This window comes from Corythoichthys intestinalis, chromosome 3, assembly GCF_030265065.1.
Source record: "Corythoichthys intestinalis isolate RoL2023-P3 chromosome 3, ASM3026506v1, whole genome shotgun sequence".
Lineage (NCBI taxonomy): Eukaryota > Metazoa > Chordata > Actinopteri > Syngnathiformes > Syngnathidae > Corythoichthys > Corythoichthys intestinalis.
This window is the reverse complement of record NC_080397.1, coordinates 24,907,995-24,918,914: the sequence shown is the minus strand read 5'-3', so window position 1 is coordinate 24,918,914 and position 10,920 is coordinate 24,907,995. Positions and strand designations below refer to the sequence as shown.

General features: G+C 39.6%; 1 protein-coding gene across 1 annotated transcript in view; it reads left to right on the top strand.

Annotated features, from left to right (window-relative positions):
• The first annotated feature begins 9,468 nt into the window (after nucleotides 1–9,468).
• mmp11a (matrix metallopeptidase 11a) overlaps nucleotides 9,469–10,920 on the top strand; it is a 30,315-nt gene continuing 28,863 nt past the window's right edge. Inside the window, exon 1 of the mRNA XM_057832071.1 lies at nucleotides 9,469–9,688. Within this exon, the coding sequence (XP_057688054.1) occupies nucleotides 9,569–9,688 (120 nt within the window). The 5' untranslated portion in view covers nucleotides 9,469–9,568. The remainder of the gene's footprint in view (nucleotides 9,689–10,920) is intronic.

The following is a 10,920-nucleotide window of genomic DNA, read 5'->3' as shown; positions in this document are numbered from 1 at the left end:
AAACCCTCACATGCAGACGAAATGGCCATGTTCCAGGTGTCAATCACTAAGCCACACTCCTTAAAGGCACACGCATTGCTTGCCACCATCCATTTAAAAAAACTGTTCAACTCCTTGTCTTTTAGAGGATGGTTGAACTTTGGGAAATATTGCTGCTTTTGAGGTATTAAAATTTGCTGTATTGACAAGTTTCCTGAGCAAAATATGGGCAGCGCCATCTTGGAAAATGTCTGCTCTTAACTTCCAGTGTTCGGCAATTCCATCCTACGCGGCGAAACGTCTACACAATTCTCAGCGCGCTTGGGCCAGCATCCGCACGCATGCACACATCAGTTAAAAGCGGCGAGTACTCACTATTTTTGTTTTTATTGAGTTTTTTTTATTACCTTTTCATTGCCTTAAAAATACTTTTTGCATGTATTTCCCTCTCATACTATTAATCACTGTGTTTTTATGTGGTAGCTTTAAAGCAGTTGACCACATTAGTCAGGTAGCGTATTTAAACCGTACATTTAAGTATTTTCTTAAGGCATTTTTAGTACGTTCTGCCTGCATACATCTAAACAAAACAAGTTGAGAGCGCACAATAGTACATTGGGCGTCAAAATCCCCTAACGTAGATGTTTCGCCGATGTCAGACATTTTGGCAGAACACCGGTTAAAGAACAACATGAATTGCAGTTGAAGTAAGCAGCGTGTTGACGAAGTAAAAACCACAAAATCAAGCCAGAGGAATCCACGGAATCTCCTCAAATGGATTCAGCACGACGTAGGTGAGACGTTGATGAGATTGTATGATTGTATTTATCACTTCGTTGATCATTCATGGACAAAATTATAACAACCTGTCAGCCTGTGTTGACGTGAGGTATAGATTGATACACATGCAACTTAAGTGACCCAAATGATATGAAATTACAAATTATATTACATTTGTTGAATGCAGAAGAGCTGACACGGATTTTGTTGTTACAAGGAAATACAACATGTACGTATATGTATATGTATGTAGGTATATAGGTATGCACAGTATATGGCGGAAAACACAGACAAGTCTGAAAAAGCAGTTTCTGCTCTTGCACCCCTCTTTAAAAGAAACTGCTGTATTTTAAGCCAAAACAACTGTTGTGTTTGATAGAACAATATGTCTTTATGCTGCAATAGCAGACTCATCGCGCATTTGTCCGTTTTACCCTGAAAACCCACGTTTACAGACGTCGCGCAACCGCTTTTTTTCCCCAACCCAGCCATAAAACCAGGGTCATTAATTATATTTATTATTCAAAATGTCTGCCATTTTTAGCTTAGAATCATTAATTGATGTCCAATATTTCTTTGAAAACAAAAACGACTTTAAAAAATGATTTACTCGTATATTTTAAACTTTTTAAAAAATTATGTCACGATGAAAAAAATGGTGTCCGTAAAAAAGTCACGGATATCTACCTCATACTGTAACTATCGCTTAATTGTATTTTTTTTTTTGGTTACTGTCGCATTTTGTCCGATATTTTAGGTGATAAATAATCGATCCAAACAAAGAAAAAGAAAAAAAAAAAAACGTTTAAGAGGGTAAATATATGAAAAAGAAAATCTCAATCACTCCTTGATGTCTGCGATTTCTGCACCGCAACCCTTGTTATATTACCATGTTTCACCCATAAAATTCCCCCCAAAATCCAGCTGTGGCCATTCACAGCTGTGTTTTGACAGTCAGTGATACATGCAACATGGAGTTTTTGGATCGAAACAAGGTAAGTACGTGATAATATCTCATTAAAGTCATGGCATCTGTAATTCTGCGCTCGCGTGCTCTCACCTCCCCCCCCAAATTTTTTTTTTAAATGCCCTCCTGCTCAAGTTTTTTCTTCAGCCACAGCCTGCAGCCCCAGCCTCTAGACCACCCCCGGGTAGAACGACGTCTCGATATGTATCCATCAACGTAAAGTAAGTGTTGCTGTGAGGCACATTAACTTATCTTCCCTTGCCTAACAGCGTTTTCCAACTGTAAATTAACAAACAAAAAACTTGAAACACTTTCATTTAACGTTGACAAAATTGTGCTTTCTGCACACACTGATTAGTAACAGGCTACACAGCAGATACAGTAGTAGTAAAAAATATTAACTCATTTGCTCCCAAAAACGTATAAATACGTTCTATTTTTAGTTGTTTCACTGTCCCAAAGACATATTTATATGTCTTTTACGTTTTTTTTTTTTTTTACAAGGGTTCTGATCCAATTTAGTTCCAAAGCACAAAGCTGAAAATCCATTTTAAAGCAATAAAACTGGCCACTGGAGGGCAGTAGCACATTTGGCAAGACCCGCAACCCGATTCAACGGCAACGAACGGCCGGGGCGCCGGCGTAAGACGACTGAATAGAGAACAACCTAGAGTACGCCCGGGATGCCAGGCACTTGACGACCGAGCAGAACGACCGGGACCACCAGTGCAGCGGATGATGCCATTGAATCCGTGCTGCTCGCCGAGCAGACCCCGCAGAGACTCCAAAAAATCCATCTTTATGAGACAGACAGCGATGAGGGAAAAGTTTACCCGGCTGTCACGGTCACAACAGCGTCATCTCTCAGTTATGTGTAAATAAATTGTTACTTTGCTAACAAAAGCTCTATTTTTTCTTGTTGCTTGTGTTGTTTTGCAAAAGGAAAACATTATTCAGATGTTTGGGATGTAACTAAAGCAAAAAATAGCTGTGTTAAAGTCAAAGTTATGTTTGATGAAATGTATGCTTCAATTTCTCTGTTTTTTCACCAGAAATTGGAAAATTGCTCAAACTAAGCTATTTTCTAAAGCTATTTCTAAACAATGGAAAAAGATATTAACTTACTTTTTTTCCTGTTGAAAGAAAAGATTCTAATCTTTCTTTTGGTGGCTTCCATGTTTATATAGCAAAAGAACAGATTTTTCTGTGGGTCTTGCAAAATCAGTCAAAATGCAGTAAAACGGCCAGGAGCGAAGGAGGTTGCACCGGTGAAAATGGCTGGAAGTGAATGAGTTCAAGATCATCATAATTACAACTATCATTGTAATTATAATATCAAAGACAACAAGTCGTTTCATGCGCAAGATTTTAGCTTTAGTATTTTTTTAACACCGGAGACAAGAAACTGCAGACATGGTGGAACATTGGCAACATGGGTACAAAAACACCTGGTCTTTGTAGAGGCACGAGCTTGGTTCCACATCTGCCTTTATGAACATGTTTTCCTCCCCTGTCGTGATGATGGCAGATGGATGCGGTATATCCAAATAGTCATTTTTTAAGAGATTTTGATGAGTAATGTTATTCCAGCTCAACTGTTGTTTTGAATGGAGAAATTCTAAAACAGAAGTTGCTTGCAGACATAAGGAATTAAAGAGGAAGTCCCCCAGAAACTTGTCTATTAAACATATTGATGATGAACTTCTTGTAATTTTATGGCTTCATTCTTGCCCATAATTTTTCATTTTACATGAGAAGATTTGTGAAGAGGAAACGTAACATTAACTCTGCTACTTTGGGCTACACTAGTCGTTACATTTTTCGTCTTTATTTTACATACTAGATTTTACTTATTTTTTTTCCAGAGGTGCCCAAAGTGGCTCATCCACTTTCACCAATGAGACATCACAACAATAATCACATGACTCCATTATACCAATCAGATGCAACAATACAGTCCACTCACAAGCTTTCAGTCAGAAGTCTATGGCTGCGTTCCAATCACGGTTTGAGTTGCCCTCGCTCACTTGCCCTAAGCACTTGCTATGACGTCACACGGAGGCCACTTGGAGGGCGGAGGGAAAGTGGGCGGAGGGGGAGCGAAAGACTTAAATGGAACACACCTGCCCTCGTTCGCTCACAGGCAAGAAAATCATGAAACAACCACAAGGTTTTGGAGTAGCGCTATACTGCCAATTCCAAATCAGTGGCGCCTCCAGAAATTCTTCATCGGGGTGGCCAAATGGGGCCACTTAAAACCTTGAGGTGGCACACCAAAAAATAAAAGCCATAATTTCAGGTTTTTACTATGTTGTAGTAGTAAACAGGCCAGTAGAAAACTGTCAGATTGACTTAAGGACACACCTACTGATATACTTTTGTTGATTGTGTTATATTGTATTTTGTACACTATTATATTGTGTTAATGTGCATAGTCCATAATAGTCTAGTCAACATTTTGAGTTCCGCAGCTACTACAATCTAACATTACACTAGCGCTTGGTTGGCCAACAGATTTATTGGGGGGAGCCGTGGCCAGGCCTGGCCACCCCCTGGTGGCACCATTATTCTACATCGCACAAAATGCACGGCGACTCATGTCAATAAGCCGGAGACGTATTCCGCGCTTGATGGCAACACGTCTGTACCTGGGAATTATCAAATTATTAGTTTTGTATCAAATTTTATTTGGGCAATTCTTTATTTACGGTATTTGTCGATACCTTATAATTTGTAGACAAATTTGTTGTTTAAATGCATTTAACCTATTTGAAGTTTAGTTTAAGTCCCTCCCAATGCCATTTGATTGACAGACCATTCCTTTCATCAAAAGCAAAATAGAAAAGATAAGCGAAATAGAAACAATAAAAAAAAATTGTTCCCACTTTTTTTATGGCAAAAGTGAAAGTCAATAAAAAAGTTACTTTATTATTATTTATTCATGTATTTCTCTTTATATTTATCATTCATGTGTTTTTTTAATTTAGGCACTATTGTGATTCCATACATTTTGCCATAACTGCCACATACAGTCTAATTTTTTTATTTTTATTTTTTAACAGCAATGATGATTTTTACAATTCGAAAAGGAATTTGGTATAGCATTCAAACACCGTGCTGGCCGCTTAATTCATTTTCTTCTTCTTTGGTGGTATATATACAGCAGCCAACGGTGTTTGAGCTTCATTATCACCACCGCATGGACATATTTTCCATGCACCATTGCAATGTATTGTGGGATACAGGGAGCTCCGGAGTGACCATCGTTTTTCACTCGATCACTGAGCCCTCTGAGGGCCCATCTCACCAAGTTCACTTCGCTGTTTTGGGAACTGGAACGGCCCTTAATATGGCGGCAGGGATTCCCCGGGGGGTGGTGGCTAGGGCAAGTGAGCGAGGGCTAACTTAAACCGCGATTGAAACGCAGCCTGTGTTTACACCGGCCTGTTCAATCACGTAGACTCGTAGGGTCTTTAAGTAACCGGACAAATTAAACCATTTGACATAGAGTCAACATTATTAGAAAGTGGGGGTTTTCAACCTCACTCCCAGTTTGTATTTGTTAAATGAAGAGTACTTATATAGCCCAAAGCGCTTTACAGTAGCACACATTTACCCGTTTACGCACACATTCACACACCAATGGCACTGCTGCCATGCAAGGCGCTGCCAACCCATTGGGGGCAAATTAGGGTTCAGTGCCTTGCCCAGGGGAACTTTGACATTGGGCAGTCGTAGCTGGGAATCGAACCGCTAACCCTTCGGTCCCAGGACAACTCGAGCTACCAACTGCGCCACGGCACCGTCAAACCATGGAAAACTGGAGATATGATCGTTTTAATTTCATGGCAGGAAATATGTTTTATCTCCATTAGAAGGGACTCATGTTCTTCAGATGGGTGATGTTTAATTTTTCTATTCTGAATTTAGGGATTTTTGTGTATTTTTGGCCTAATATGGTCATCTAATAACAGTTCATATAGATGACGTTATGCTGAAAAAAAAATATAGCATTGTTTAAAAAATATCACACTGTAAGCAGTTACAATGTTACTCATGACTTGAGTATTCTTTTTACCGAATTCTTTTTAATTTAATTTTTGGGATGACTACTTTTACTTATACTTGAGTAGTATTATTTTGAAGTCACGCTACTCTTTCTTGAGTAAAATTGTTGGCTACTCTACCCACTTCTGGCTACAAGTTTGGTCCTTGAATTCATTAAGATCAGATCAGTACAGTACTTTTGATTATTTCTGTCCATTTAGAAAATACGCTGCTGATGACAATCCTTGCTGCTGCTCTGTAGTGAAAAGAAAATTGTACCCATTGAGAGGCTAATGAAGGCTTATTGTATTCTGTTATAAGTTTTGGTTTAATTTCTTGCTACGGTTCACGGGTCTTGCCAGATTTTATTGGGGGCCCACTTTCAAGTGTGCTCATGAAAGCCGGGCGTCTGTGTGCTATTATTAGCACTGTAATTACGCAAATGATCTCAATGTGATTCACAGAAGATATTTTTCCTTTTTTCCTGCTCGAGGTGGTCACAAATCCCCCTTCGGACTCACCCGACTCCTTCCTCGGACCCCCCCATAGCAGGTCTTTTATCTTCCAGCTGCGAAAATAAAAGTTCCCCTTATGGAAACGTGATCATGCCGCTTACTCATGTCAAGAGCTGATTCACGTCTGCTTTTCTTTAAAGACATCTTGTCTTATTATGTATTACTTTGTGTGTTTGGACCTATGTCTTCATTTTCTCCTATTTCTGGGTTTTTGTTTTTGGAGTTCTAATTTTACGTCCCTATCAGGTGTGCAATCAAGAACAGTCTGAGATCAAAACTTGATATTGCCAACAGATGCATATTGTCCTTAATCTAGCAGCAATCTGAGAAAATTTATCAGCGTGCAAAAATGTTCAAAGGCTAAAATAAAAATTTAGAAAATTGGATTTCGAAATTTCTGCACATTTGAAAGATTCTTTTTTTTCATGAAAAGCCTTGGTTGGAGCTGGGAACTACAAAATCTAGACGGCTCAAGCCAACAGCAATCCAACAAAAAAGAGGACTTTCAAGGAGAGCAAGCCTAAAAGGGAAGACTCAAACTCAGGATTTTGACTTACATTTGAATCCTGATGACTTGGGCTTCTTTAACTTTGTCGTTATTAGAATCAGAAAAGTCGTGAAGTCAGAACTTAAATTGGAGCGGTTGTCTTCAAAGAAGACATGGTTGTAAGCATGGGTCGAAACTTAAGAGGACCGTAGAAAAAAATCTACTCACGCACTATAAAAGTACTGCTGCCTTGATGAAATTTTACTTTTAGTACTAGATAATGCAATTCCTGTAGAATCTTTGCTGGTAGCTTTGCTGCGATTGTTGGTATGTTGAGTTGCTTTTGAGGCATTTCAGGGTCACTTCCTTTTGATTACGGGGCATTTTGGGGTCACTTGCTGTTGATAATTGGTCACTTCCTGTAAATGGAATTGGCGTACATGGGCGTCAATGGCATGGACGTGCATAGGCGTCATTGGCGTGGAAGTACATGGCCGTCAGCAACACAAGAGCAGTACTGAAAGCTAGAAAAGCGCTATATAAGTGTAACACCATTTACCATTTAATGAGCAGCACTATGGGCAACACTAATACTACAATGGCGTACCACACGCAACACGTCACTTTTGCTCATGAATATTGATGACGTTTGCAATTGTGGCTAGTCAAGCTAATGCTAAATGCAGGGAAATAGTGTACGAACGAGATATTTACTGAGCTAAACCTACCAATTCTGTCCAAAAATGATAGCCCTGGTGCCAAATTCACTGCCAAAGATATGGAAGAACATACAAATGTTCAATTGAGAGAGATGGCTTGAGTGTCGAGGGCTGAAAAAGACTAGGAAAAGAGCCTACCTGATCCAGAGGTAGCTTTTTATCGACACCTTTTTCTTGTCTGCATTGCCTTATGCCACTGACAATGACATTCTCCTGTTTCAACAATCTATCCTTTACCACCATATGCCCTGTCTTTCTTATATATTATATCCTCTGGTTGTCTTACGTCTCTGACCTTTCTGGGGGGTAATTTACATTGCTATTTTTGTGTAGCGATCGCAAATGCTACTCAGTGACAGGTAACGAACACTTTTAATTTTTTCATTAATAACAATTCTTAATTATAAAATTTATTTACACTTCCTCCTTACTAAAGTTGTTTTTTTTACAACAGAAAAGGTAACAACAGTGGCAGTCAGATACCATTTTGTTTTATTTTCATTGTCAGACAGAAGCAGCATGGCAAAACGCCACGCTAAAAAATAAGTAAAAATATCAAAATGGCTTACCACTTTGCCTTCTGTAGGACCATGGCCCCCAACAAAATGCTTACTGCATATGAAGATGAATGGCTTCACCTTGCTGGCGTTAAACTGGTCTTTTGACGTCTGTACAAGTTGATCCATTCTTCACATTTTTTTTCCAGTTTTTGGCTTCGGGAAACGTATTAAGAAAAAATCCTTCATATGTCTAGAGTAGAGCTGTCAAAATTAACGCGTTAACGGGCGGTAATTTTTTTTAAAAAAATTAATCACGTTAAAATATTTGACGCAATTAACACACATGCCCCGCTCAAACAGATTAAAATGACAGCACAGTGACAGGTCCACTTGTTATGTGTTTTTTTGTGTTTTGTCGCCCTCTGCTGGCGCTTGGTTGCGACTGATTTTGTAATTATGGACATCAACAATGGCGAGTTACTATTATTTTTTGATTGAAAATTTTACAAATTTTATTAAAACGAAAAAATTAAGAGGGGCTTTAATATAAAATTTCTATAACTTGTACTAACATTTATCTTTTAAGAACTACAAGTCTTTCTATCCATGGATCACTTTAACAGAATGTTAATAATGTTAATGCCATCTTGTTAATTTATTGTTATAATAAACAAATACAGTACTTATGTACAGTATGTTGAATGTATATATATATCCATCTTGTGTCTTTCCATTCCAACAATAATTTACAGAAAAATATGGCATATCTTATAGATGGTTTGAATTGTGATTAATCACGATTAATTAATTTTTAAGCTGTGATTAACTCAATTAAAAATTTTAATCGTTTGACAGCCCTAGTCTTGAGTCATTTCTACAAGTTCTATAGCAGCAGTGTTTACCCGGCATGTTCTTTTTTTGAAAGATTAGAAAACAAGCAGTAATAAATTGGACTAAATGCGAGGACTTGTCTATGTTCACCCACTTCCGGGTTAAGATGGCGACGTCACGGTCAAAAAATAGCATTCGTGCGGTACGCTATTGGTCGTCAAATATGGGCCACAAAATATTCCCTCACTGTTCCAATTGGCCCCTGGGCCGCAAGTTTGAGACCTTTGGCCCTTGCCATATAATATGAATGTAATAAACACATTAAAAAAATTTTTTTTAAATCATAATTCGTGCATGAAAGGGTTAAAGTTGCTGACCCTGAGCTAATGTCACGTGTTGCCTTCAGGAAAAGTTGGACAGCGTAACTTTACACATGTAGTGGTCGTTTAGTTTAATTAAACCAGGTGTTTCTTCAACGGACATTCTAAAACCATAGTATTACCCACAAAAAAGGGGCCGGCTACTATTTCCCAGATTGCGGCAGTTAAGTAAAAGTGCAAGTGTGCGTGTGGTACGCAGAGGGTTAACAGTCACGTGATGTCGACTAAGCAACACGTGTGTTGGTAGGCGCGTGCATTTGTGTGTGTACGGTGGCTCGCGGAGAACAAAGAAGCATCGAAGGCGTATTTAAAGCGGAGGAAGTACCGAAGGGACGACTTGAAGCGGCGGGCTCGCGTCACGACATGCGGGCGAGCGTGCACGCGTCCGGCGGTCTCCTCATCCTCACGCTCGCCGCCGTGCTCGAGCCCGAGTGCGCACGCTCCGCCGCCGCCGTTGGCCACCGCCACCACCAAGCGACACCGGTGAGTTGTTCTTGTTATTTGAACTGGACTTACGTTCCATTATTTGTATGCGCCGCCTTTGTAAATGTGTTGGGTGTTTGTGTTCTGAAATTGTCATGATGATTTCAGTTGAGTCCAACTTTTTTATTGTCAGCTGCCTTCCACACCCGGCAAACGCTCTGTTGACACCTCACACTAGTAGTAATCTCATTTCAGCACATGCTGCTAAGATAATAGGCATTTTGCATCAAGTGTACCTCCAATAATTCACTTTTGCTTGGTTCAGTTTAGTGCCCTTGAGTTACGAGTGAGTCGACCTACGAGTTTTTCAACATACGGGGGGTGGACTTTTCGTTCCTTGACTTGACTTGACGACAAAAACATGCAAGTTAACTCATTCGGTGCCCATCCTAGCAAACTATGGACAAGAGGCATGATACACCCTGAACTGGTTGCCAGCCAAATACAGGGCAGAATGAGACAAACAACCATTTACACTTAGTCACACCTATGGGCAATTTAAAGCAGTGATCTCCAACCACCGGTCCGTGGCGCATTTGCTACCGGGCCGCAGAGAAATAATAAATATATTGTTAACGACCGCAATCTGGCCTGTTCCTCTGGACACATCAAGATGCCTGTCTCCTCTATTGACTAATCCGAGTACAGACTTGTGTAGTCCATTACTGGGTTTTTTGCACACCTATAGCAGCCTAGCGTCAGTCAATGTAAACAGTAACGGTAGCTGCTGTTGGCTGTGTGCTGCAGGTAGCAATGCCTATGGACAGCTTTTTTATAAGAAAAGGCCACTGCTGAGCCAGAAGAGGAGCCTACAACCAAGTCCATTCTTCATATTATGTGGCTAAAAGCTAGCAAATGAGGCAACAAAACTGAATGCACTGAGGGCATCATACCTTGTGGTGAACTGTATTGCTTAAGTCAAGAAACCTTTCACAATTGAAGAAGAACTCATTATGCCTGCAATCAAGGATATTTGCTTTCAAGCTTTAGGAGATTGCGCTGTTTAACTCATTTGCTCCCAAAAACGTATAAATACGTTCTATTTTTAATTGTTTCAGTGTCCCAAAAACATATTTATACGTATTTTACTTTTTTTTTTTTTTTTACAAAAGGCATCTCTAGGTTCTGTTGCACCTAAACTGCAATGTACAATGCTCAAAACTCATTTTAAAGCAATAAAACTGGCCACTGTCGGGCAGTAGCACATTTCATAAGAACTTCTCTCGGGCCAA